Here is a 24027-nt window from a genome sequence, read left to right on the forward strand (position 1 = left end):
GAAGAAAGAAACGCTCAACTGAGCATGAGAACGTGGGATATTACCGCGCAATGGAGGGTCTGCGTGATGAGATGATGGCTGAGATCAGGCAGTTAAAATCCAGACAAGGCGGAGGAAGGCTTGAAGAGGTGATGAAAGAAGATAACTCCACGCCCCTAACTCATCGCCTGGCAAATACCCCCATTCCGTTAAAGTGCCCTGTCCCAACTTTTGAATGCTTTGACGGATCCAGTGATCCCGCGGCACATATCCGGTATTATAATCGTATCCTAGCCCGATGGAGTCAAAACGACGCCGTCCTATGTAGATATTTCCCATCAAGTCTGAAGGGATCGGCTTTGTCTTGGTTTGACAACCTGCCACCTGATTCCATCAACTCCTACGATCAACTCTCAGAGAAGTTCTTGAGGACCTACATGTACAACAAAGCTGTCAACACCGGAATGAATAAACTTTTTTCTCTGGCAATTGGTTACAAGGAGAACACGAGGGAATACACCAACAGATGGCACAAGATCTGCCAAGCCATAGGGAGTGTGGATCCCGTAGTAAGTATCAACTGCTACAAGTGTGGATTAGACCGAATGAGTCCACTATTTGTTGAGATCCACGGAAGCGTACCTAAGACAGAAGGATATCTTCGAATAATTATTGAGAAGTACGCTCGTCTTGAAGAAATCCAGCGTGAGAACCCGAGGGCACAAACGCAGAGGTCTCACCGTACCAATTCCGCAGAACAAACCAGCGGGGCCAAAAGAAATAGCTCAGTGGAACGGCCTCACGAAGATAGGAAGGAACGAAGAGATGAACGACGAAAAGACGATCGAAAATTCGAAGATCAGGTTTACACGAAGCTCAATGCTAGCTACGCTCGGATCTTGCGAGAGATCAAAGGAAGGGAAAATTTGGAGTGGCCGTGGTCTAAGGGAAAACCCCCAAGAACCGAGAAGTCTAAAGATTACTGTGAGTATCATTGCTTCAATGGACACCAGACCGAGAAATGCAAAAACCTCAAATAATGATCCAAAAATTGATTGATGCTGGCGAACTCAAGCAATACATACGAAAGGAGGTCACCGAGGACAGATCCAAACCAAGCAAGTCCAACTTCCAGAGGGAAACCGCACAATCAACACCATCTCGTGTTCCGAAGCCGCAGGGCCCTCACTTACAGCGCAGATAGGAAAGAGGCTACGGAAGCAATTCGAAGACCACTGCGAATTATATAAGATTGATGGCGTAGAGGTGGACGAGCACGAAGAGTGGATGGACGCACCTATCATCTTCGATACTGAAGATATCGAAGAAGATATGGAAGACCATAACGATCCCTTGGTCCTCACACTACCAGTGGCCGGATGTAACCTCAAAAAGATCCTCATCGACGGGGGAAGCTCAGTGAACGTTCTATTCTACGACGCCTTCAAACGGATGAAGCTCCATGATGAACAGCTAATGACCTCTTATTACACCATCTACGGGTTCAATGGAGCGCCCACAAAGCCATTGGGAGACATCGTGTTGCAGGTGAACGCCGGGCCCATGAAAGTAGAAACACGATTCAGCGTGGTTGACGCCCCATCCCCCTATAACGCCATTATTGGACGAAAGTGGGTACATAAACTCAAGGGAGTGGCAAACTTACTACCAATATCTCAGGTTCCCTACACCCGAGGGAGTGATGGAAATCAAGGGAGATCGGGTCTCTGCAAAAGAGTGCCAGACCACTCAGGATCGTATCAACAACGAACAGGAAGAGCAGCGAAAAACCCAAGGATCAAAAATAAAGAAGCTGCGAAAGAAAAGGCCATAGACCTGTTCCTCAAGGAAACCACAGGAAGGGCTTGACAAAGATGATAATGTCCTTAACACAGAGGCAAGTACTTCAGCAGCCAACGAAGGACAGAAACATACCAAATAGCAATTAAAGAACGTCCCAGTCCTCGGGGACCCGAAGCCGGTGTTCACACCAGTGGAGCCCGTAAAAGAAATCAACATAGGAACGGAAGAAAACCCGAAGATGATCAAAGTAGGGACCATAATGGACGAAAAAAGAAGATTCCTTAACCAAATTACTTAAAGAATACGCGGATGTATTCGCCTGGAAGTTAGGAGACATGCCGGGGATTGATCCGAAAATAATCCAACACGAGCTGCGCATCAAACCAGGCACGCCACCTTTCAGGCAGAAAATAAAAAAGTTGCACCAGAGTATCATAAGGCAGTAGAAAAAGAACTTCGGAAACTACTAGAAGCAGGCTTCATCAAGGAAGTCAAATACCCTACATGGATCTCCAACATGGTCGTCGTTCCTAAGAAAAATGGAGGGGTTAGGATATGCATCGACTTTACTAACCTCAACAAGGCATGTCCAAAGGACAGCTATCCCCTGCCAAGCATAGATCACTGGTTGAAGCAGTGGAAGGATACGAAGAGCTGTCATTCATGGATGGATATTCTGGTTACAACCAAGTAGCCCTGGCAGAAGAAGATCAACTACACACAACATTCTACACCCCGCATGGCCTTTATTGCTACACTAGAATGCCCTTTGGACTTCGAAACGCAGGGGCAACGTACCAAAGAATGGTCGATGCTATCTTCAGGCCATGGATTGGTAGTACCCTAGAAGTCTACGTTGATGACATGCTCGTCAAAAGTAGCTGCGCAAAGATCACCACCGGACCTGAGAGATATTTTCGAAGCAATGAGGAAACATCACATGAAAGTAAATCCAGAAAAATGCACTTTCGGTGTCACCTCAGGGAAATTCCTCGGATATCTGGTAACAAAAAGGGGCATTGAGGTAGACCCCGCGAAGATTCAGGCCATAGTGGAAATGCCATCTCCGAAGAATTTAAAAGAAGTGCAAAGCTCAATGGGTCCTTAGCAGCCTTGGGCAGATTTATTGCCCGATCCTCGGACAAATGCAAACATTTTTTCAATATTCTCAAAAAAGGGAGTAAGTTTGAATGGACCGCAGAATGCGAAGAAGCCTTCCAAAGAATCAAGGAACACCTGGCTTCAATTCCAATCCTGCAGAAGCCTGATCCTGATGAGGTTTTGGCATTGTACATAGCAGCGACAGAAGACGCAGTTAGCGCAGTGTTGGTCAAAACCAATACGAAGATAGAACAACCTATCTATTATGTCAGTAAGACCCTCAATTCTGCGGAAAGGAATTACACGAAGATCGAACAACTCATCCTGGCATTGGTATGGGCTACTCAAAAGCTGAGAACCTATTTCCTAACTCACTTCATCCGCGTCCCATGCAAAGCACCACTGGAAGCAGTCCTCAAAAGCGCGGGAAAAGTAGGTAGAATAGCCAAGTGGAACACCCACCTGGACCAATTCAACATCATTCATGAAATTCAACATTCCCAAAAATCCCAAGTTTTGGCGGATTTCTTAGCAGACCTCCCCCTGGACAACGATGAAGAGATTAGGGGAATACCAGAAGCCGACGAGGAAAGCAAGGATCCAGTTGATGTCCTCGAACCCGCGAGTCAAAGACAATGGGAAGTCTTCGTTGATGGTTCCAAAAATAAGGAAGGGGCAGGAATAGGCATTGTCATCACCACCCCAACTGGAGAAAGGATCGTACAGGCACTCAGGTTAGAATTCAAAGAGCATACTAATAACATCGTCGAATACGAGGCAGTCGTACATGCCCTCCGCTTAATAATAGAGATGGGGGTAACTGATGTAAGACTGACAAGTGATTCGCAGCTTGTCATACGGCAAATAGGGCTCGAATACAATGTGTACGACGACACCCTCTCAGCTTACATGGCCTTGGTCCAAACATTGGCATCACAAATTCCGAACATCAAGTTCCGGCACTTATGCAGAAGGGATCTCAGGCACGCGGATGCCCTAGCATATATATCATCCATGCTGAAGGACAAGAGTATCGAAGCTATCAAAATAACAAGGGTATACGAGCCTTCGATTGCAACACAATTTTCCTTTGCTACAAATCAAGATACAGTGGAAGAAAATATCGAAGATCAGGTGGGAGAAGACATCCGTGACGATTTTGACGAAGAAGATATCCTGTCAAGAGCAAATCAAGACGAAGATTTCAACAACGAAGATGATTGGAGAATGATGATCCATGCGTTTCTCAAGGATGGAACCTTACCCGCGGATCACAAACAAACCAGGAAAATACTCTCCAAAGTAGGAAGATATGATCTTCGGGATGGGATCCTGTACAAGAAATCTTTCCTCGGACCGTTACTACGTTGCTTATCCAGGAAAGAGGGGCATCGAATTCTAAACGACATCCATTATGGTGACGCAGGAATCATAGCGGCATGAGATCACTAGCCGACAAAGCAAAAACAAGGATATTACTGGCCCACAATGATACAAGATGCTGCAAGAATGTCCCGACGATGTGAAGAATGTCAGCGTTTCGCCAAAAAGATACACGCACCAGCAACAACGTTGAATTCTGTGGATAGTCCGTGGCCATTTGCAAAATGGGGCATAGATATCGTTGGGCCTTTCATCGAAGGATCAGGGAAAAGACGATTTTTGATAGTAGCCACGGACTACTTCAGTAAATGGGTGGAAGCCAAAGCCTTAGCCAGGATCAGAGACGTGGACGTGTTTACTTTCATATTCCAAAACATTATTTGCAGGTTCGGCATACCAGCGGAAATCGTGTCCGATAATGGTAAACAATTACAGGGGAAAAACATAGACATGCTCTTCGACACTTTCAAAATAAGGAAAAACAAGTCCACCCCCATATACCCTCAAAGCAACGGACAAGCGGAAGCTACTAACAAGACCCTCGCCCTTATCCTCAAAAAGCAATTAGACGAACACAAGGGGCGATGGTGTGAACAGCTACACAATGTATTATGGGCATACAGGACAACACGAAGATCTGCCACTGGGGAGTCCCCATTTCTCCTCACTTATGGAGCTGAAGCAGTCATCCCAACAGAGATCCTCATGCCAACCACAAAGACCGAAGCATGGGAGAAAAATCTCACAACAGACATGATGTTAGAGAGACTGGACGACCTGGAAGGAAGGAGGGAAGCAGCATTGCAAAAGATGGAAAATTATCAACGGAGACTAGCGAGAGTACAACAAAAAGGTTAAGCTTCGAAATTTTGTAGAAGGGCAGTATGTGCTAAGAACAATCCCGCAGTATCAACGAGAGAAGAAATGGGGAAAGTTAGCACCTACATGGGGAGGACCTTTTATAATACACGACATTGCGGGAAACGGTTCCTACTATCTTCGCAATCTGAAAGGCGAGGTCCTCCGGCACCCTTGGAATGCTAAATGGCTCAAACCGTACTACCCATAGGAGCAGCGCAGCTTTGCATCTGCGTGAAGAATACCAGAAGAAGAAGGCAGCGTAACCGCTTTACATGTTTCTATCTCTGGACGAGGAGTAGCAGGCCTCAACCTATCAATCAAACAAACTTTTTGGGAAATCTTCAAGCAAACGAAATGGTCAAAAGGCCCGCTGGATGAACGCATGTACATTACATATAAATTAACAATATTGGGGAAAGTAGTTAATCTACAATCTCTCAGGGCTCCCCTATCAGTGTCTATGAGTGTAAGACCAGGGGGAAGGCACCCAGCAGAAAGAGATACCCAACCAATTTTAAGGCAGCGGGTCGACGGAATGGGTGCATGTAAATATTTTCAAATAAGCATTCCATATCCTAGAACGCTGCCTCGGCCCCCACCGTTTGGGAATCCTCTGGCCCAGGATTCGCCAGCGGGGTGACAGGTCTCAAGACGATCACGAAGGTATTTACCTTCGGTGTCGCACTCAAACACTCTCAACTTTTTACAAAACAAGTTATTTCTAGTTTAACACTTCACAATACTTTAAAATAAAAGATGAATTGATAACGCAGGTATGCCAAAGGATGATCCATTTCATAAAGAGTTGATTACAAGATTCAGCAAATAAGATAAAGCAGGAAACACATCAAAAAATGATCCGAAATTATATAATCAACAAGGATCAACTTTCTATGACTAATAAAAAAATCTACTTGGACGATACAGCTCCATCAACAGGGTTGTCTCTGCGAGATGAAGGTACGCTACCACCTGAACCCAGAAGAACCAGGCAAGGCGCGGGAAGGGGACGGCGGATAATTCTTGACAAGACCATGTTCGACTTTAAGACCAAGTTCAATCTTATCTAGGACTTTGTTGGTCTCTTCAGCCAACTGACATCGAGCTTTAAGTGATAACAGCGGTCCGCTGGTTGGCCTGAGACAGCAATGCAGATAGGCGTTCCGCCTCTTTGGAGGCAATCTCCGCTGCTTCCTCACGACGCGGCCAACCCTTTGAAATAGTTGGCTTGTCCTTCCTGCTGCACTAAGGCAGATTGAGTTTTTTAAGCTCATCATTTGCTGCGTGAAGCTGTCCCTCGAGTGCTGAAAACAAGAAATACCAAGGGGTTAAAACGAAGAAATAACAGAATCACACTCGATAAAACGAGGTTATACCTTCGACATTAGCCGAAGCCTCTTCATACTCATTGACAACTGCGTCCCGAGCCTCATCAAGAAAGTCATATTCGGTGGATAGTTTCTTATAATCCGTTTGAAGGTTCGTAAGAGCAAATTGACTCGCGTCTAAATCTACCTGCTTCATTGAATCCAAGTGACGAAGATGGTTGACTTCGTCATTCATCTCCCCCATCCTTTTATGGAGTCGATACACATTCACTTCAAGATCTCTTTCAGACTCCACTTGGCGAGCAACATCAGCTCGAGACGCTGCTAGGGCTTTACTAAGAGCACCAACCTCGGCCCTAGCATTATTCTTTCCTCGGAAAGACGCAGCATACTATCCCTAACCCCGGGGCCTAAGAAAGAACGAGCCTGTTGTAACTCTCCTTCCAAAAAGCGCACTCTAGCCTCTAAGTCCGAAGCATGTTCTCGAGCATCACGCAGGTTGTCACGCGTCCATAGCAGCGTACCATTAAACAAACAACGGTCATGATTATACTTATTTTGCATATCAACCATCAGTGTTCGCTTTTCACGCCACTCAGCTGTTAAGGCGTTGTGCTCATCAGCACGAGCATTCCACTTTACGGCTTCGCTTTTCAACTTACCCACCAACTCTGCAATACGGGATTTTTGTCGTTCCCTTTCTTTCCGAAGCCATATCAGCTCGGGGACTCCACCCACTGAAGATAGGGTGGGGAGACTCAGACAGAACACCAAAATACGGATAGGGAATCACGAGGAGTAAAAAACCCGTAAAATACGAACCTGTGAAGGACGAGACATTTCTACGAGTCTGCTCCAATTCGTTGCGGACTACAGCAAGTTCTGAACGAAGACTCTCCTCAGCGTTACCCAACTGTTCTTTTTCCTTCAGACGGCCCCTCAGTTCATTTATTTCCACTTCAGCTGCAGACAGTTCCTCTTCTCTATGATGAAGCTTGGCCTCCAACTTTAAAGACTTTTCTTTGAAGAATTGGTATAGAACATGGTTACAATGTTCGCTCCTCATCATCTACGTCACAAAAAACAAACATTATTATACCAAAGGGATCAGATATCACGAAGAACACAATGTTCGGATATCAAAAAAAAAAATACAAGGATTTACCTCTAAGACACGCTGCTGGGGAAAACCGTATTGGTACCCGTCAGCTATGGCCATCATATCAGCAACAGAGGAGGGAGGGTCAACCACTAGGTTAGCTTCCGAAGCTCTCAGATTCTTCTCCCACATCTCAGCAACGCGGGCTTCAGAAGACAATTGCATCATCCGACGAGTATAAGCGTCGGAATTCTTCTCACCAGTGACCACTGGGGCAGGGTTAGGGACGAACATCAGGTTCTTCTTCTTAAGCCAAGCCAAAATGGCATCTTCACCTTCAGGCATTAGCGAGTAAGGGAAATCCTCTGAAGGAGACTCAACCGCAGACTTCCCCTTGGCGGTTATCTCCTCACCCGCGCAAGTCTCGACATTACCACCCTCAGCATGACCACCTGCGTTCTCAGCTTGCTGATCAGTGGTACCTTCTTTGCCAAGATTCCCAAGCACATCCCAATCATCATTTGGGGAAAGCAATGAGAAGTCTTCGGCAAGACCCATGGCAGCATTCACATCAAAGGATTCCCCCGCGGAATATATCCTACCGAAAGAAAATTCAGGGGAAATAACGGGAAGAGTACCCACACCAACAATATCATCGCCAACAGGGGCAGATCCACCCCGCCAGTACCACCAACGGTAATATTACCCGCCATACCACCAACGTATATTCCTCACCTCATCACCACCACCCGCGACAACTTCTTCTTCACCATCACCACCCGCGACAACTTCTTCTTCACCATTACCACCTTCGTCATCAGGGTGAGAAGTGTCGGTACGCTCTTCTCCATTGGACATTTCTTCATCCTCACCATACCCTCGTTTACGGGACTCGTAACCTCCTCATAACCCTCAGCCTCACTAACCGCAGTAGAAGATTGTTTGGGTCCAAGTTTTCTTCTTCGACACCTACAAACCAGTATACATCCCACAAAGGCTCATTTTTTCCCTCACTTCAAAAATGAAAATTATTTCAAGCAAGGAAAAAGGGGCAAATAGATAAGAATATAAGAAGAAACTATACCTTGGCAGCAGCAGCACTCTTCGTTGGATGGTAGCACCAGAACCCTCCTCCTCATCTCCATCAACGACATCAAGAGCATAAGGAAAATTCATGCCCGCGAAATTCGGACGCCAAGGACAGAAATCTCCATAACGAGCAGGAGGAGTTTCACGAGGCTTGCTATTTTCAGAAGGACGCCAACCGCGTGGACCCGGAATCCATCCATAAGCCCAAGGACCAACTACCTCAATAACAGTAGCATGCCATTCATAATCATGGTCACGCTTAATCCTTTCACGAGCAGGAAAGAGTTTCCGTTTAGCAGATCCCTCAGTACCAGGAACATACTTCAGCTTGGCATCACTCACCTCACTCAAAAGACGAATTTCACCACGGGGAGCAGCAATATTACGAAGACTAACACTCCACGGCTTACGGTTTCTGTGTTGACATAATCCCCAAAAGAACTGTTAAAATTCTGAGGAGTGTACCACTCTCCTCAGCAGGATTTGGAACATAGCAGGTCATCATAGTCTCTCCCTTGCTTCGCAGGTAATTTCCTTCAGTGAACGAAGATAATTCCCAGATAGTTGTGACACGAACGATTATGAGTGTTCGTGGAAGAGCCTTCGCGACTAGCCAACACGTCATAATAAAGGAGTCACCCGACTTATATAAGTGAAACATGAGACCCGCCTCGAAGGCTCCAACCGTAGTCAACAGATGAAACTCGTCAAACTGATAATTAGCAAGGAGCTCGTAAGTGATATCATCGTCAGGGTCATAGAAGCGAACCTCAAAATCTTGAAGTTCATTTTTTTCCTTGAACATCTCAAGATCAATATGCTTGAAAGTGACTTTCTTCTTACCAACTGAAATGCTGCATATCACGGGGACAGTTTCTTCTTCGTCTATGGAATAAGAAGTAGAACTCAATTCCGAAGCTTTCCTTTTAGAAGGAAGATTTTTAGACGGATCAGCTCTCAACATAGTACCCTTGGAGTACTTCCCTTTGAAAGAAACCGCGGGAGGAGGCGGCAAAGATTTCTGCGGAGGCACTGAAGGAGGAGCCATTGAACGAAGAGGCGGAGCATCCACTATTTCAGTACGAGGAGGAGGAGCCCGCGTACTCTTAGAGTCATCACGAGGAGGAGCCTGCGTACTCCTAGAATCTTCACGAGGATGAGAAGGGGCGCGGTTAACAGCATACCTAGATCCAGAAGGACCCTTAGACACATCCTCATTCTTAGTAGGCACAACCTTCGCACTGGAGGAAGATGAAACCCTATGACCCCGAGGATCCGATTTCGAAGACTTGTAAGGACCTTCCCCAAGTGGAGATCTGTCAGGATCTAGACGCGGAGGGAATCTTGGCGGACTAGACGGCGGGATTTGGTAAGGAGCCCGCGGACGATCAGACATATCTACAAGGAAACACAAAAACAGTTTAGAGAAGAATACGAGAAGATCACTAAAGATCAAAAAACCCATAATTGATGGTTCATCCGGATAAACATTAAAAACCCTAAGAACTAAAAAATACTCCATCCGACTCCAGGGATAATACTCAGATACAGACTCACAGACGTTGTAACAAAGAACAGGGGAAAGCATATATGCTTCGACATGTATGATCTTCATCGCAAAACCAAGAATACAGCAGCAGGATACAAACGGGTAGATACATAGATAAATCAATGATGAACAGCTAATGAAAAACCCCATACCTGTAGAGAAGAGGAAGACAAGCACCAACCACAGTCGAAGAAAGGAGGATCGGAGATATCAAAATAATTGAATGATGTTATCTTCAAAATTGAATGCTAGAGAAAAAGAAATAATACCCCTTTCAGATGATAATAAATTGAATGATGTTATCTTCCTCACAAGAATGATGATAATAAATGACTAAAGAAGAATAGAAAACAAGAAGAGAATGAACACTGACAAGAAGAGGATAAAAGTTTTTTTTCACATTCTCTTTCCTATTTATGAAGCCAGAGAAGACAATAACTGCTCCTCGTACCAAGGAGCAGTTACGGGGAAGTTAATGCAAAGTGGGAAACGTGTAGGACTACTTTTCTTCTTCAAAATTGCAAAATACGCCCAAGTTAGAAGAAGAGGGGCAAATTGTATGTACACCTTTCATCATCCACCACGTGTACAGAAAGAGACACGTGGAAGGCATGCAAAACGAGATATCAAAACATGATAGCAAGCATCTCATCAGAAGATGCCACCGGTCAGCAGATCTGACGGTCAGGGACAGAGGATCACAGAGGTATGATGGTTCAGAGGAGCACCAGATAATACCCCTTGGGTGTTATCACACCCAATCCCGAGGAAGATCCCAGATCAACGGCCGAGAGGAAGTTTGGCTGACACAGATGTGACCAGACAAAGAGACACTTGTCTGACACGAGCAGACATCCATCTACCCGCATTAAGTACCAAAGAGATATACACGTGTCAATTTGCGCGTGGAAGAGGCGAAGATAATCCTTCGTATTTAAGCTCAGACCGCGGCATATGCCGAAGACCTCTGCGTAATAGGCACAAAGCACAAGAAGATAAGATTACAACGGCGCCTCAGAAATGGGGCCCACGTTCCAACCCTATAAATACCCCTCTCCACTAAGAGAAAAGGGGTCGACCAATTGAGAGCAATTATAGGAGAATATAGGAGAGAGAATTAGGAAGAGTAAGTAATTCCCCTACTTCCGCAGACCTATGTATACTCTAAAGTCATTCGACTATCTTTGTAACCATTCAATACATAGTGAAACACCAACCACGTGGATGTAGGCCTTAGTGCCGAACCACGTAAATCTGTCTTATTTACATTTCAGCACCTTACATTCAGCGTTAAACTTCATATGCTTTACATTTATACTTGATTCTTGGTTTATTCCTTTATACGAACATTATTTATGATAATATTCGACTAGACAATGACAAGCCCGAAGGCTTCGAGTCGATGAATCGATATAATCATCCATGTTACCCATACGACGTACAATTTTAGAATTAGGATGTGTGCGAATATTGTTTCTGAACACGTGGATGGCTTCGTGATTTATGTGTTCACACCTAAACCGAGTTGAATCCCCTTGGCTCATATATATATCATGAGACCTTAAACCCTAAGCATCCTTACTTCTTTTCCTTCGTAAACAGCTTATCACAAAATGGTTGGTGCCGTCAAAACCAGAAGAAATCTCTTCAAAACGGTATTGTTTGTGTTAATATCAGTTTTTTCATCTTGCAACATCTTGAAACTGGAATTACCAGGAGCTGAGGCAGTGCGGCCATTACAAGGAGATATGACAATGACTACTAAGAAGATTGAGCTCATTACTCTTCATCAACCCTTACAAAGAGCACCAGCTCCGGATCGAGCACCAGAACCAGATCCTGGTACACCAGCTCCGGATCCAGCACCAGTTCCAGATCGTCGTATACCAGTTCCGGATCCTCGTACACCTTCTACTTGTACTAACTTCCCTAGATCGGCGGACGGTGGCCTCTGTCCATTAATGTTATGGAGACCACGAACTTTGCTGGTCTTGAAAACTTTAATGCTGTCATTGCTCCTGCACTGCCCACCAGCAGTTGATTTCTTGTTGATTCTGTCGTTGATATCAACTCCAGCAGTACTACTAATGACGCTGCTGGCCTATGGCCCCAGGCTCAACCTCCGGTGGTTTTGTAACTTTTTTGGGTTCAATTTATTGCTCAGTGATTTTGGTTGCTAAACAAATTTTTCTACCAGTTAATCTTCTTGATTATAATTGCAATGCAAACGATGTTCGGGTATGGACGTCACCAAGGGATCAGTGCGGACCAGATGGTGTGGTCGTCGTTCAAATCCCTAAAGTTGCCTAGCTAAGTAACTATGATCGATTGGTGTGATTAAATAGATAAGTTTGTTATATCTTGATCATCAAATTAAGCTCATGGGAACAATAACAAGTACTCAATAATTCATAAGTTTGGGCATTCTGTTGGCCTGGTCACCCCTTAAAAAACACTTGAATAAACCCGAGGACCCGTTCAAACAATTTTTGTTCTACATTTTGAATTTTTCAATCTTTGTTGTTGATACTCCTTAATTGTTAGTCGTTCAATTCCGTGTTTTTCCGTTAAAAAAACATTTACTTCTGACTAAAATGGATATACAGGGATTCAATATTCAAACCCCCTTCGCTCATATATATATATATATATATATATATATATATTGAACATGTTATGTTACTTATGCTCATCCAAACAACCTCAAACCCTATCATTTTAGCTTCGGTTCTTCTCTTCCTTCAAGAAAACTTGTGCTGATTTGATCAAAATGGTTGCTGTAAAAACAAGAAAAAATCTCTTCAAAACGCTAATGTTTATTTTTATATCAGTTTATTATGCATCATGCAATAACTTGAAATTACCTGGAGTTGAGGCAGTAAGGCCATTACAAGGAGATATCAATTACAATAAAAAGATTGAGCTCATTACTCATCATCAGTCCTTACAAAGAGCACCAGTTCCGAATCCTCGTACGCCTTCTTGTTGTACTAACTTCCCTAGAAATAGTGGCTGTAACCGCTGTCCACCAAATAATAATGCCATGACGACCATGAACTTTGCTGGTCTTGACAACTTCAATGCTGTCAACGCTCCTGCACTACCCACAAGCACTTCAGTTCTTGTTGATTCTGTCATTGATAGCCACTCCGACGGTGCTGATGCAGCTGCCTCTGTTGATCAGACTGATTAGAATAAGCATTATGATCCTCATTCCTCAAGAAAAATATCAAAGAGCTCAAAGGCGATCATTTCTTCCTCCGATGGTGTATGCCAATGACCCTAATATATGATCTCTTTAATTCATTTTATTCTTTTCCTTTTTTTCTCTTGCAAAAAGAGGTATAGCTAAACGTTTATGTAAATTCTTGCAAAAGGAAGAAATTCTGTAATTCTTACTTCATTTTTATTTTATTGAATTGATATTAAAAAATTAGCTGGTTTCAAATAATGTAACTATGTATCATGAACACATATTTTTCAAAATCTACACTATGCGACCAAACTTTGCAATTGTGACCCAACTTAGTCCCATGGTCTAAAATCTTCAACCCAAAATATGTCTTTGTGGCACAAAATGGCCCTTAACGAGGATCCCAGTCCCATTAACCAATTTTATATCCACCCCGGCCGTGTCGCCCGTTATTTGGGGTTCATGCTTTTCATAATCTCATTTTTTTCTTTTACCTTTCATCCTCGAGAAAACTCCAAGTCTCTCTGCAACCTGCCTGAAATCTTACACTTTGTGTCAAACCGTGATCAGTTGAGCTGTTTGAGGTAATTGATTGATTTAATTTGTTGTGTTATCTTTTGATTTGATGAATTGCTTAACTTCGAGTACTCAATTTGAAATTTCAGAAGTTTCATTTCCTTCTTCTAGGGTTTAATAAATTGTCTTATGTATATGTTTATCATGTTTAACAAAATTAAAGCCTGATCATTCTGCAGTAGAAGATTATTGAAATGGTGATATTGAGAAGCCATAACAGAAGAGAAAAGGAAAGGGATAGGATCAGTGAGTTACCAGAACCCCTCATTCATCACATATTCTCTTTTCTTCCCATTAAATGTGTTGTTTCCACAAGCATTTTATCAAAAACATGGAGGTATAGATGGACATCCATTCCCATCATTGACTTTCGCGATCGCAAGTGTCCTTCTGCTTACACCAAAGAGACCAAAGCATTCATTAGATTTCTAGACAGAGTGTTGTCTTTTCGCCAAGATGTTCATTCACCGAGTATAAAGAAATTCTGTATTTCTTTCGATATTTCTATTGGTAAATCCCTGATTGATGAGTGGATTACTACTGTGCTGGGAAAGAAAGTTGAAGAGCTTGTTCTTAATGATCGTAGAGGTAGTACTTTGCTTCCTCCGGGCCTTTTTAGTTGTGAGTCACTGGCTATATTGGAGATTAGTAAGTCTTATCTCCAGCTTCCGGAATCAGTTTTTTTTCCAAACCTCAAGATCCTTCGACTGAGTGTTTTTGTGGAAAAAGAGCAGGTCATTCAAAGGTTGATTTCCTACTCCCCTATTCTTGAAGAGTTGATTTTGAAAGGGTTTAATTGGCCTATTCAGCATCTAAGTATTTTTTGTCCTAATTTGAAGAGGTTGTTGATTGATTATGCAGTAGATCCAAACTTCGATATCCAGATTAATGCTCCAAATTTACAATCATTCAAATACTCCAGAGTTCTTGCAAAGGATTTTGCTCTGCCTAAATTTTTAACATTGCTTGATGCAGAAATTGTCCTTGCATGTCCAGCAGGTTGTAGGGAAAGGGGTGAACTTGGTCATCTTGCAACGAAGCTTTTCAGTAGTCTTTCTTATGTGAAACATCTAACTATATCTGATTGTAGCTTAAAGCGTCTTTCCTATCAAGATCATTTCCAAAAGAAAATGCTTACATTTCATAATTTAATCCATTTGAAAGTCACGAGTGCAAGATTATATTTTGGATTAGGATGTCGGGATGAGGGTAATCTGCCATGCTGGGTTGTTGGAATACTACTCGACTTTCTTCATATCTCGCCTAATCTGGAGTCACTAATTTTTGCTGAAGGTTTGTGCAGATATGCATCTACCAGTAGTAATGAATGGTCACTAAGTCCAATTCCTCAGTGTTTGTTGCGAAGCCTCAAGTTGATTGAATTTCACGGGGTTTGGGGGAAGCAAGTCGAGAAGGATTTGATAAGATTTTTTCTGAAGAATGCAAAAGTTTTGCAGAAGGTAGAAATTACAATTTTATCATCATATTACAAAAAGAAAGTTTCAGATGAGATAGTGTTGTTTCCTAGAGGCTCAGATGAATGTGTACTTTATGTGTCTTAAAACATTTAGAGAATTAGTTTGTTGAAGCTTTGAGTGTTTTGGAGTCAGCAATTTAAATCTCTTTGTTATGTTACTGAATGAATTGGGTAAAACAGTTGGTGAAGCTCTGGTGAAAGTCTTGGGACCAGTCCGGAGTTTCATTTCTCGCCATGAATTCTAGTTCTCTACAATTAATCCCTCAATCATGTTTCCTTTGTCTTTATTTTATTTTTTTGGTAAAGATATGTTGTCTTTAATTTTGGTTTCTTTTTAATCCTTTCTTTAACTTGTTTTCTGACAAACTTATGTTTGTCTTTATAATATTTCATTGTTTCTAGAGTTTCATTTGCCGCCTTTAACTCTCTATCATTATTCCTCCATCCTGATTCCTTCGTTTTAAGTATTGTTTCTCTTATAACATATAAGCATCAAATGTTGTTGTTGTCGATTTTAAATTTAATGTAGGGAAGGAGATATATAGAGATTTGAAATCAATAGCTTTCTCATTCCTCCTTCAGCAGCAAGACACCCACAAGGAGTTTGAGAAAAGGCCTGCGAAACCAGTTCTTGAACCAAGTTGTTCTCGCAGCTTACCATGGTTTGTACGGCCAACCAGTTCTTGGTCAGATTTTAATTTCTTAGTCTTTTGTTGTGGTCTTTAGTTCTTAGAGTTTACCTTTCATTTCTAATTTATTATTTTGAACCTTTCTGATAAACTAGCATCTCTAGTATGATCTGTACATATTATGGTTAATTTTGCATACTTTTAGCATATCTTGAAACAAAATATTCCCTGGGGCTTATTTTTTGAAATAGATTTTTGGGCTTGTTAATATTGCAGTATGTATGTTTTGTTCTCCTAAATTTGAAAACCAAGGCATACATTGAATTGCTTGGACTGCCAGAGCTCTAGCATATTTTGCTAGTTTATCAGCTACCTACTCAAGCTCTGGGAGTACAAAAATGTTCTCAAGAGTTGAAAGAAGTACAGTAGACAAGACATAAACACAGACATCCAAAATAGATACACTAACAGCAATACTAGCACAGATTCAATAGTTGTGTGCTAATTCAACCCGACTCCTACATAGAAGACACATCTGTACATCAATGTTGGGACCGGTGCTTATACACTTTGGCAAATGCTGATGAATGGGCAACTAGAGGTGGGCTTCAAAAAATCGAATGGCAAAACTCACCCTTCTCAGCTAAATTGCGGAAGTTCACGCCTAGGGCTTGTGCTTGGTTTACACAAGGCAGTATCGGATACTGTTCCACGAAAACTAACCGGTTCTTCTGCATATAGCATCCTAATGCTCAGAAAGGTGATGCCTCGCAAATGTTTTAAAATTGCACTCTTGATCATATGGAAACAGGATCTATGTCTAACTCCGTCTTTGTGTATTATTTTTACTGTTCTCTTCACTAGCAATTCTTCTAAGAAAAAACTCCACTTTTACAAGCATTCTCGTTGTTGCAGCGAATAATCTATTACAAGAATGTATGTTATCATTATAACTTGGTTACATGAAAGTTAAAATGTTTCTTCATTTAACCATTAGAAATATGCACACTTCTTTGTACTTTGCCTGTCAGCCTGTGCCACTCGTTCGTTGTTTCAAACACACGAACCTAGCCACTCAAAAGATGGCAGAGCCAACTGATGCACACAAGACTCCAAGTTCATAGTCCAAGGCAAAAGGCAAACAATGCATATCTAACCCCCAACAACATAAACTTCTCAATTACCCATAGGTATTATATATTCATTTCCTGCATTCAAGTTCCAGTCATACACCAGATTCACTTAAATTCCTCTTGTACTTGCAACCCTTCATTTGCAGTCATACAACAACAGATGAAACCATCCTTGGCCGAACCTGCATCCACAACACGGTTCATGACAGAGTGAGTTGCATCATAGCTCATTTCTCATTTAAATGTACATAAAGGAACATTAGGAGCACAGGTAATTTCGCAATGAGCTTTTCACCTTTGCCATCGTAAATTAGATGACAAAATTTGCAAAATGTGTAAGCACCAACCGTAGTTTGAGCTGATATGGGCTTTAGATCCGTATATTGACATGCCTTAATTGCCTTCCTACAAAGACAATATGCAGGAACACAAAGAGTATGAGTTTGCATGGGACTACAATGTCAGGGAAATTACATCTGCACACAGGGGTTGTGGCTAACGTCACTGTGTACACATTGCCAGAATCCAATATAACAACATTGCAACACAAAGAAATTTCTTAAAGAAACTCTAGTGTAAACTTCTGGAACTATCAGTGAGGGCAGTCACTCTTGTGCAAGTGTTGTGGTGACTGAGGAAATCAGATGCTGCAAATGGGAAGTAGAGGTATATATGACATTTATTTTATTGCCAAGAGACAACAAATTGGTGATCGTTGGCACAACAAATTCTCGCGTGGAACTTTCGGAGATCGTGATTTGCAGATTCCCAAGGGCTCGCAATCTAAGAGAAGGGGGACGCACTGGTTTTCCAATCGAACAACATGAAAAATTCAAGGTTTACATTGTAAGGAAATATGGTAGGAGCAGACAATGATGGTGCTCTAAGCCTTCTACAACTGCAAGCGCAATCCAAGAGAAAATCTCGAGGTATATTTGCCGCATCTGTCGTTTTCATTTTGTTATGACGTTTACCCTTTTTATAATAATTTGAAGTCGGAGAAAAAAAACCTACAATGAAACACCAAAGGCGTCTTCCAGTTAGACGTTGTTCAAGCTTGGGCACAGTCTTGAACAACAACTAATGGAAAACGCCTTTTGCATTTTGCTGCAGATTTTTTTTTCCGACTTTAAAGTATTACCAGCAAGGTGACTAAATCACAACAATCTAATGTTACACAAACTGAAAAATAGATATGACAGATCCAATAAAAATACCTCTTACATGATTGCCCTTTCAACCGTACAAGACTAATCCCACCACCACTGTCTGCTCTTATCATTTTACTTACAATGTAAACCTTAAATTTGTTAAGGTCGACAATAGTGCATCCCTCACTTAAACCGTGAGCCTTGGCAAACTCTTTCCAGGAATCTTACTTTAAACAAGGTACTTTACAGTCTTTACTAGTGTCCCCTTGACCTTGGGGTCAACAAAGTCATAAAACCCCATGTAAAAATAAGAAAAGTATATCAACGTGAGGAAACTATTATATAACATCATAGGTTGGAACTTACCATCCAAAAAGCTCTATTGACTTGTGAAATAAGCATAACTATAATCTTCGGAAATGATACACGTAGGGCTGCACAACGGGTAGGGTGGGTAGGATATGACCTATACCCGCCACCCTACCCGTTCACTGGCGGTTAAGAAAAATTTTACCCGCCACCCTACCCGCCATTAAACAGGTAAGATCCTACCCAACCCATTCTTTGACGGGTCGGATAGGGTAGGGTGGCGGGTATAACCGTTTTTAACACCAAAACTGCAGCCAAAATCCAGCTAAGCCTCAATCAGCCATTCACTGTATTAACACCAAAATTGCAGCCATCTAGCCATCTGTTGCAGCATCAGCTCAATGACCACCTAGCAATTGTGACCATGGAAGCAACTCCTTTAAGAACAGAACACAGCTCCAACATCTCTTAATTCAAACTAGACTTTGTCAATACTGCCAAAAATAACACAGCAATACAAGCTCTTATTTCCACCTGCAATCATCCACCAGAAATCTTCATTCAAAGCTGCAAAATCAACCACCATTAACACCATTGAGTCTCTATCACAATACTCTCAAATCCAATCCAAACCCAGCTTTTAATTATTGTTGTAGAATCAATTTGACAACCATTTTTTATTCTATCTCTCAATTTCATCCCCTCTGATCTCTCATTTTCCGTAAAAACAACAAGAATAGAGTGAGGAAACCAAAACATAATCTCACACAAGCAACACCACTATCCAAAGTACAATTCAATCCTAAAAATAGAGAAATCTTGTAGATAATTTCAAGGAAATATTCACAAGCATATAGAGAGCAACAACATCCGGCTTGAATAAGAAGAAATACTACTATACAATTCAGACTGCAACCAATTATCCAACAATATTATTAATTCACACAACAGCTTAGAGTTGAAATCACTCACCTTAGCTCCCTAAGCAGCTGAAGTTCTAGAAGCACGAACACCACCACTACCAGCACCAATCACAAACAGATCGTAATCATATTCCTGTTCGTTAGAGATGTTCACTTCTCCATCGATTAGCATCTTTCTCGACATGATTACACAACCAAATCAAAATTTAATAACCAAATTTCGATGATTTACAACACAAATTTAAAGAAAGACTCCACTACGTCGGACTCAACTACGTCGATTGCATCCAGCTACCTATTCTAAGTTGTGACTGGGTATTTACGCTTGTAACTGCTGGCATGTGCGTTTGAGAAGGAAAGGAAATTAGGTTTCTTACAACCAGACTAACAGGTCGAGTTTTTCAGCTCAAGTCATAATAGAGCATTTTTCACTTGCTGCGGGCTGTTAGATAAATAGGCGGGTAGGCGGGTAGGGTAGGATAATTTCGAACTTTACCCGTCACCCTACCCATCTAACGGCGGTTAAGAAAATTTTTATCCGTTACCCTACCCGCCAAATAGTGGGTAGGATAGGATACAATTAAAACACTGGCGGGTAGGGTAGGATTGGCGGATATGGGTAGGATATGTGCACTCCTAGATACACGTACAAAAAATGTGCACCGTGATCAAAGAGGGAGATTTGCAGGGTGTGGGGTTAATGGAGGGGTCCACCATCTTTTTTTTCTTTCACACCAAACATCACGATGCACATCTTCGATACACCAAACAATTCTGTTTATAATCATAGTGTATATTTTAGGATTAACTTCTTCACATAGATATGGAATACTCCCTCCGTCCCACTATTAATTCAACTAACAGTGGGACGGAGGGAGAACATGATTACCTTGAACCCTTGACTAGTTCAATTAGTTCAATAAATAAAAAAAGTATACCTTGCACACGCTTAAAAACCTTAGGTTCATGTTTCAATATGCTTCAGTCCTCTGGAGATTGTGTAGAGAGCTCACCGTGAGCATGTGCCTTTCATATCCTTGGTATCTTCTTTATAGATTTTGCACTGAATACCCTACTGAAATTGAGAATTTAGAATACAGCTATAAATAAAATAATTAATTTTATTTTTATAATTTTTGTGACTTTCTCGACAAATAGATAAATAAATAAAACTTTTAAGAAAAAAAGCAAACAAAAACCTTCTCTTCACATGCAACAATTGAATGATAGATGGAAAGGTCTTTCCAAGGCCCACAATATAAGAGAGAGAGAGATGCAGTACTTTTCCAACTAAACAATGCAAACAAAATTCATCATTGTAAGGAAACTGTAGAGTAGATATTAATGGTGCAGTTAGCCTTCTACAGTTGAAAGTGCAATTAGTGAAAAATTCTCAGAGCATTCTTCAGTTTGTGTTGAACATTAAACTGTTGTGTTGAACATCCTTACACCTTGATGGTAACAATTTTTACACCTTGATGGTAACAATTTGAAGCTGGGAAAAAAACCTGCAGTGAAACGCCAAAAACGTCTCCCATTAGTTGTTGTTTAAGGCATATGTAGGAGTATTTGCACCTACACCTTGAACAACAACTAATGAAAAACATCTATTATGTGTGGATGTAGATTTTGGCTTTTGCTCAATTTATCACTTGCAAGATGACTAAATCACAATAGTTTAATGATACACAAATAGAAGAAACAAAATAAATAATGACAGACCCGATAGAAATACTTCGAGAATTTTCCATGTGATTGTGTTTTTAACCGTACAAGTTCAAGTGCACCCTACTTGAGTATTTCACAGCAAGTTTTCCAAGCACTAAACAATAGAGTCGACAAAAAATACCTTGAGACTTTCATGTGCCTGCGTTTTCAGTTGCAGAAGGCTTAGAGCACCATCAATTCAATATCTGCTTTACCATTTATGCATGCTCCGACATCTGTGTCTGGTACACCATTTTCCCTTACAATGAAAACCTTGAATTTCTTAAGGTTAACCAAATGGAAAAGCACCGCGTTCCCTACACATAAACAATGATCCATGGTAAATCTTTACAGCCACCACTCAGTCCACTACTTTTAAGAATGTAATTAACCGTGTACTTTCGACTTTTTGATCCACTAATATCATCAAAATCTTATCTTTTTACATAAAAGTTATACCGTTCAGAATCCACCGTTACTTAAAAATAATAATTAACGTGATAAAACTATTACATTTAGAAGAACACACATAAACATCAAATACTTTAAACTTACGAGCCAGAAGCATCCACCAACATGTGAATGCATGTTGCATAACTATTATCAAACTCGGTGTCCTACTAAACTGGATTTAATCTTCCTAAATCCTTTTTCAGTTTCAGTTAATGATAATATGGCTCTACCTATCTTAATCACAAGTTTCTAATCTGGAAATCTGAGAGTTAACATAAAATGTATAATTAGGGTTTTTTTCTTTAAAATATATATGACTGGTAGATACAAACCTTACCGCTAGAATTGAAATTTGCAGTACAAAAATTTTCCATATTTTTTGTTTCACGATATCCTATATCTTTCGATTTTGTAAAGTAAGTGACTGGTAGATATAAAACCTTACCGCTAGAATTAAAATTTGCAGTACAAAAATTTTTCATATTTTTTATTTCACGATATTCTATATCTTTCGATTTTGTAAAGTAAGTGAATTGGTCATTTACCACTAATTATGAAATGTATATTCATAATTTTCGTGTGACATATCTCACAGGGACGTGTATTGGTCCGGTCCATGAATGTTTCCCAAAATGTGTGGCATATCTTACCGGGACAGTGAAAGTACCACATATTTTGAGGACAATACATGACCCATCCAATACATGTCCCTGTGAGATATGCTATATAAAAATAGTGAATATAGTCTCATAATCAATGTAAATGGCCAATTCAGTTACTTAAGAAAGTCCAAAATTCCAGAATATCGTGCCACCAAAAATATAGCAATTTTTTGTGCTGCAAGTTCCAACCTAACGGTAAGGCTCTTATCCACAAGTGTTATATATTTTAAAGGGAAAAAATCCTAACTATACATTCCATAATAATTTTTAGATTCTCAAATCAGAGACTTGTGATTAAGATGGGTGAAGCCAAATTACTATTAGCTGAAAAACAACACCGGGAGATTAAATCTTGTTCAGATCCTAGGACACCGAGTAGTTTGATAATAGTTATGTAGCATTTGCATGTTGGTGGAGGCTTTTGGCTCATATGTTTTAAGTTTGTGATGTTTATGGGTGCTTTTGTAAATGTAATAGTTTTCTCACGTTAATTATTTACTTTTATATGGGATTCCAAAAAAAATTGTACAACTTTTATGCCAAAAAAAAGAAAAATCTTAATGACATTGGTGGATCAAAAAGAAGAAAAGTACGAGATTATTTACATTCCTACGAGTAGTGGACTAGGTTTGCTATGGATCACTATTTAAGTGTAGGGGATGCAGTGCTTTTCCATTTGGTCAACCTTAAGAAATTTAAGGTTTTCATTATGAGGGAAAATGATGAGGCGGAAATTGATGACGGAGCAAACATAGATCGTAAAACAACACATTTGTGGTATTCTAAGCCTTCTGCAACTGAAAGCGCAGGCGCTGGAAAAACCATGCATCCGATCTCTTAAATTGTGAGTCTTGGAAAACCTCGCGTTCTTAGGGGCCGCTCAAAAGGATTTAGGGGCCAACAATAAAACAAAAAAGGTCACCCAAAGGAAAAATGTAGCCAGCCCTTATCTCGCGTAATTCGTAATGGCAAAATTACCCTTATATATTCGGAGGATATGATAACATTTTTATCCTCCGATTACAATCGGAAGCCAAAATATTACCCAGACTTCCGATTGTAGTCGGTGCAGTATTAGAATGATTTCTGTTTCATTTTTTTTCCATTTCTTTTTCATTTTTGAGTTGTTAGAGTTATAGAGAAGAAGGTGAAGGAAAAAAGGGAAAACCCATTTTATCACTACAAAAATGGATGGATATGAAGAAGAAGGTGAGAATCGCCTTTCACGACCGTTTAGAGAAGACGATTTGGGGTATATGTTGAATGATCCAAACTTTTGTGGAGAGGAAAACCTAGACGACCCTTTCATGGAAGAAAATGGAGAATCGCCTGATATTGAAGCTAACGATGCATGTAAAACACAGGTATTGTGTTAAGAAACTCAAATACTCGATTTGCATGCGTTTATGTGCTTTTGTAAACAAGAAAAATCGATTATTGCTTGCATTGAATGCCATGAACTACCCAGATTCGGTAGATAATTTCTCGAATAAACTTACGAATATAACACACTGAGTACCAAATATGTATATTCGGTAGTTCCAAGATAGTAGTTTACTGCCGAATATGAGAAAAAACCCCAAACTGGTTTTCCAAAAAAATCTACATTCGGTAGTTATATA

At 41.0% G+C, this 24027-nt stretch overlaps 1 protein-coding gene and 1 long non-coding RNA gene across 6 annotated transcripts; one reads left to right on the forward strand and one right to left on the reverse strand.

The window, feature by feature from the left end:
* The first annotated feature begins 13854 nt into the window (after positions 1 to 13854).
* On the forward strand, positions 13855 to 16179 carry LOC113303664 (F-box/LRR-repeat protein At4g14103-like). Of its 3 annotated transcripts, none has more exons than XM_026552718.1 (3): positions 13855 to 13969; positions 14141 to 15421; positions 16021 to 16179. In XM_026552718.1, exons 2-3 carry the CDS (start codon positions 14156 to 14158, stop codon positions 16162 to 16164), a joined length of 1410 nt encoding a protein of 469 aa, XP_026408503.1. In that variant the 5' UTR covers positions 13855 to 13969; positions 14141 to 14155; the 3' UTR covers positions 16165 to 16179. The 3 variants fall into 3 exon arrangements, with proteins under 3 accessions (XP_026408503.1, XP_026408506.1, XP_026408504.1); XM_026552721.1 differs by having other exon boundaries at positions 15968 to 16089; XM_026552719.1 differs by lacking the exon at positions 13855 to 13969 and having other exon boundaries at positions 13976 to 15421.
* Positions 16180 to 16941: 762 nt separating this feature from the next.
* Positions 16942 to 19986, reverse strand: LOC113303665. Of its 3 annotated transcripts, none has more exons than XR_003337655.1 (4): positions 19633 to 19986; positions 18718 to 19227; positions 17548 to 17605; positions 16942 to 17382 (listed from the first exon to the last, which is right to left on the reverse strand). It is a non-coding gene; the product is annotated as an uncharacterized LOC113303665 (long non-coding RNA). The 3 variants fall into 3 exon arrangements; XR_003337654.1 differs by having other exon boundaries at positions 17496 to 17605; XR_003337653.1 differs by having other exon boundaries at positions 16942 to 17605.
* Positions 19987 to 24027: the final 4041 nt, after the last annotated feature.

This window comes from Papaver somniferum, chromosome 8, assembly GCF_003573695.1.
Source record: "Papaver somniferum cultivar HN1 chromosome 8, ASM357369v1, whole genome shotgun sequence".
NCBI classification, from domain to species: Eukaryota; Viridiplantae; Streptophyta; class Magnoliopsida; order Ranunculales; family Papaveraceae; genus Papaver; species Papaver somniferum.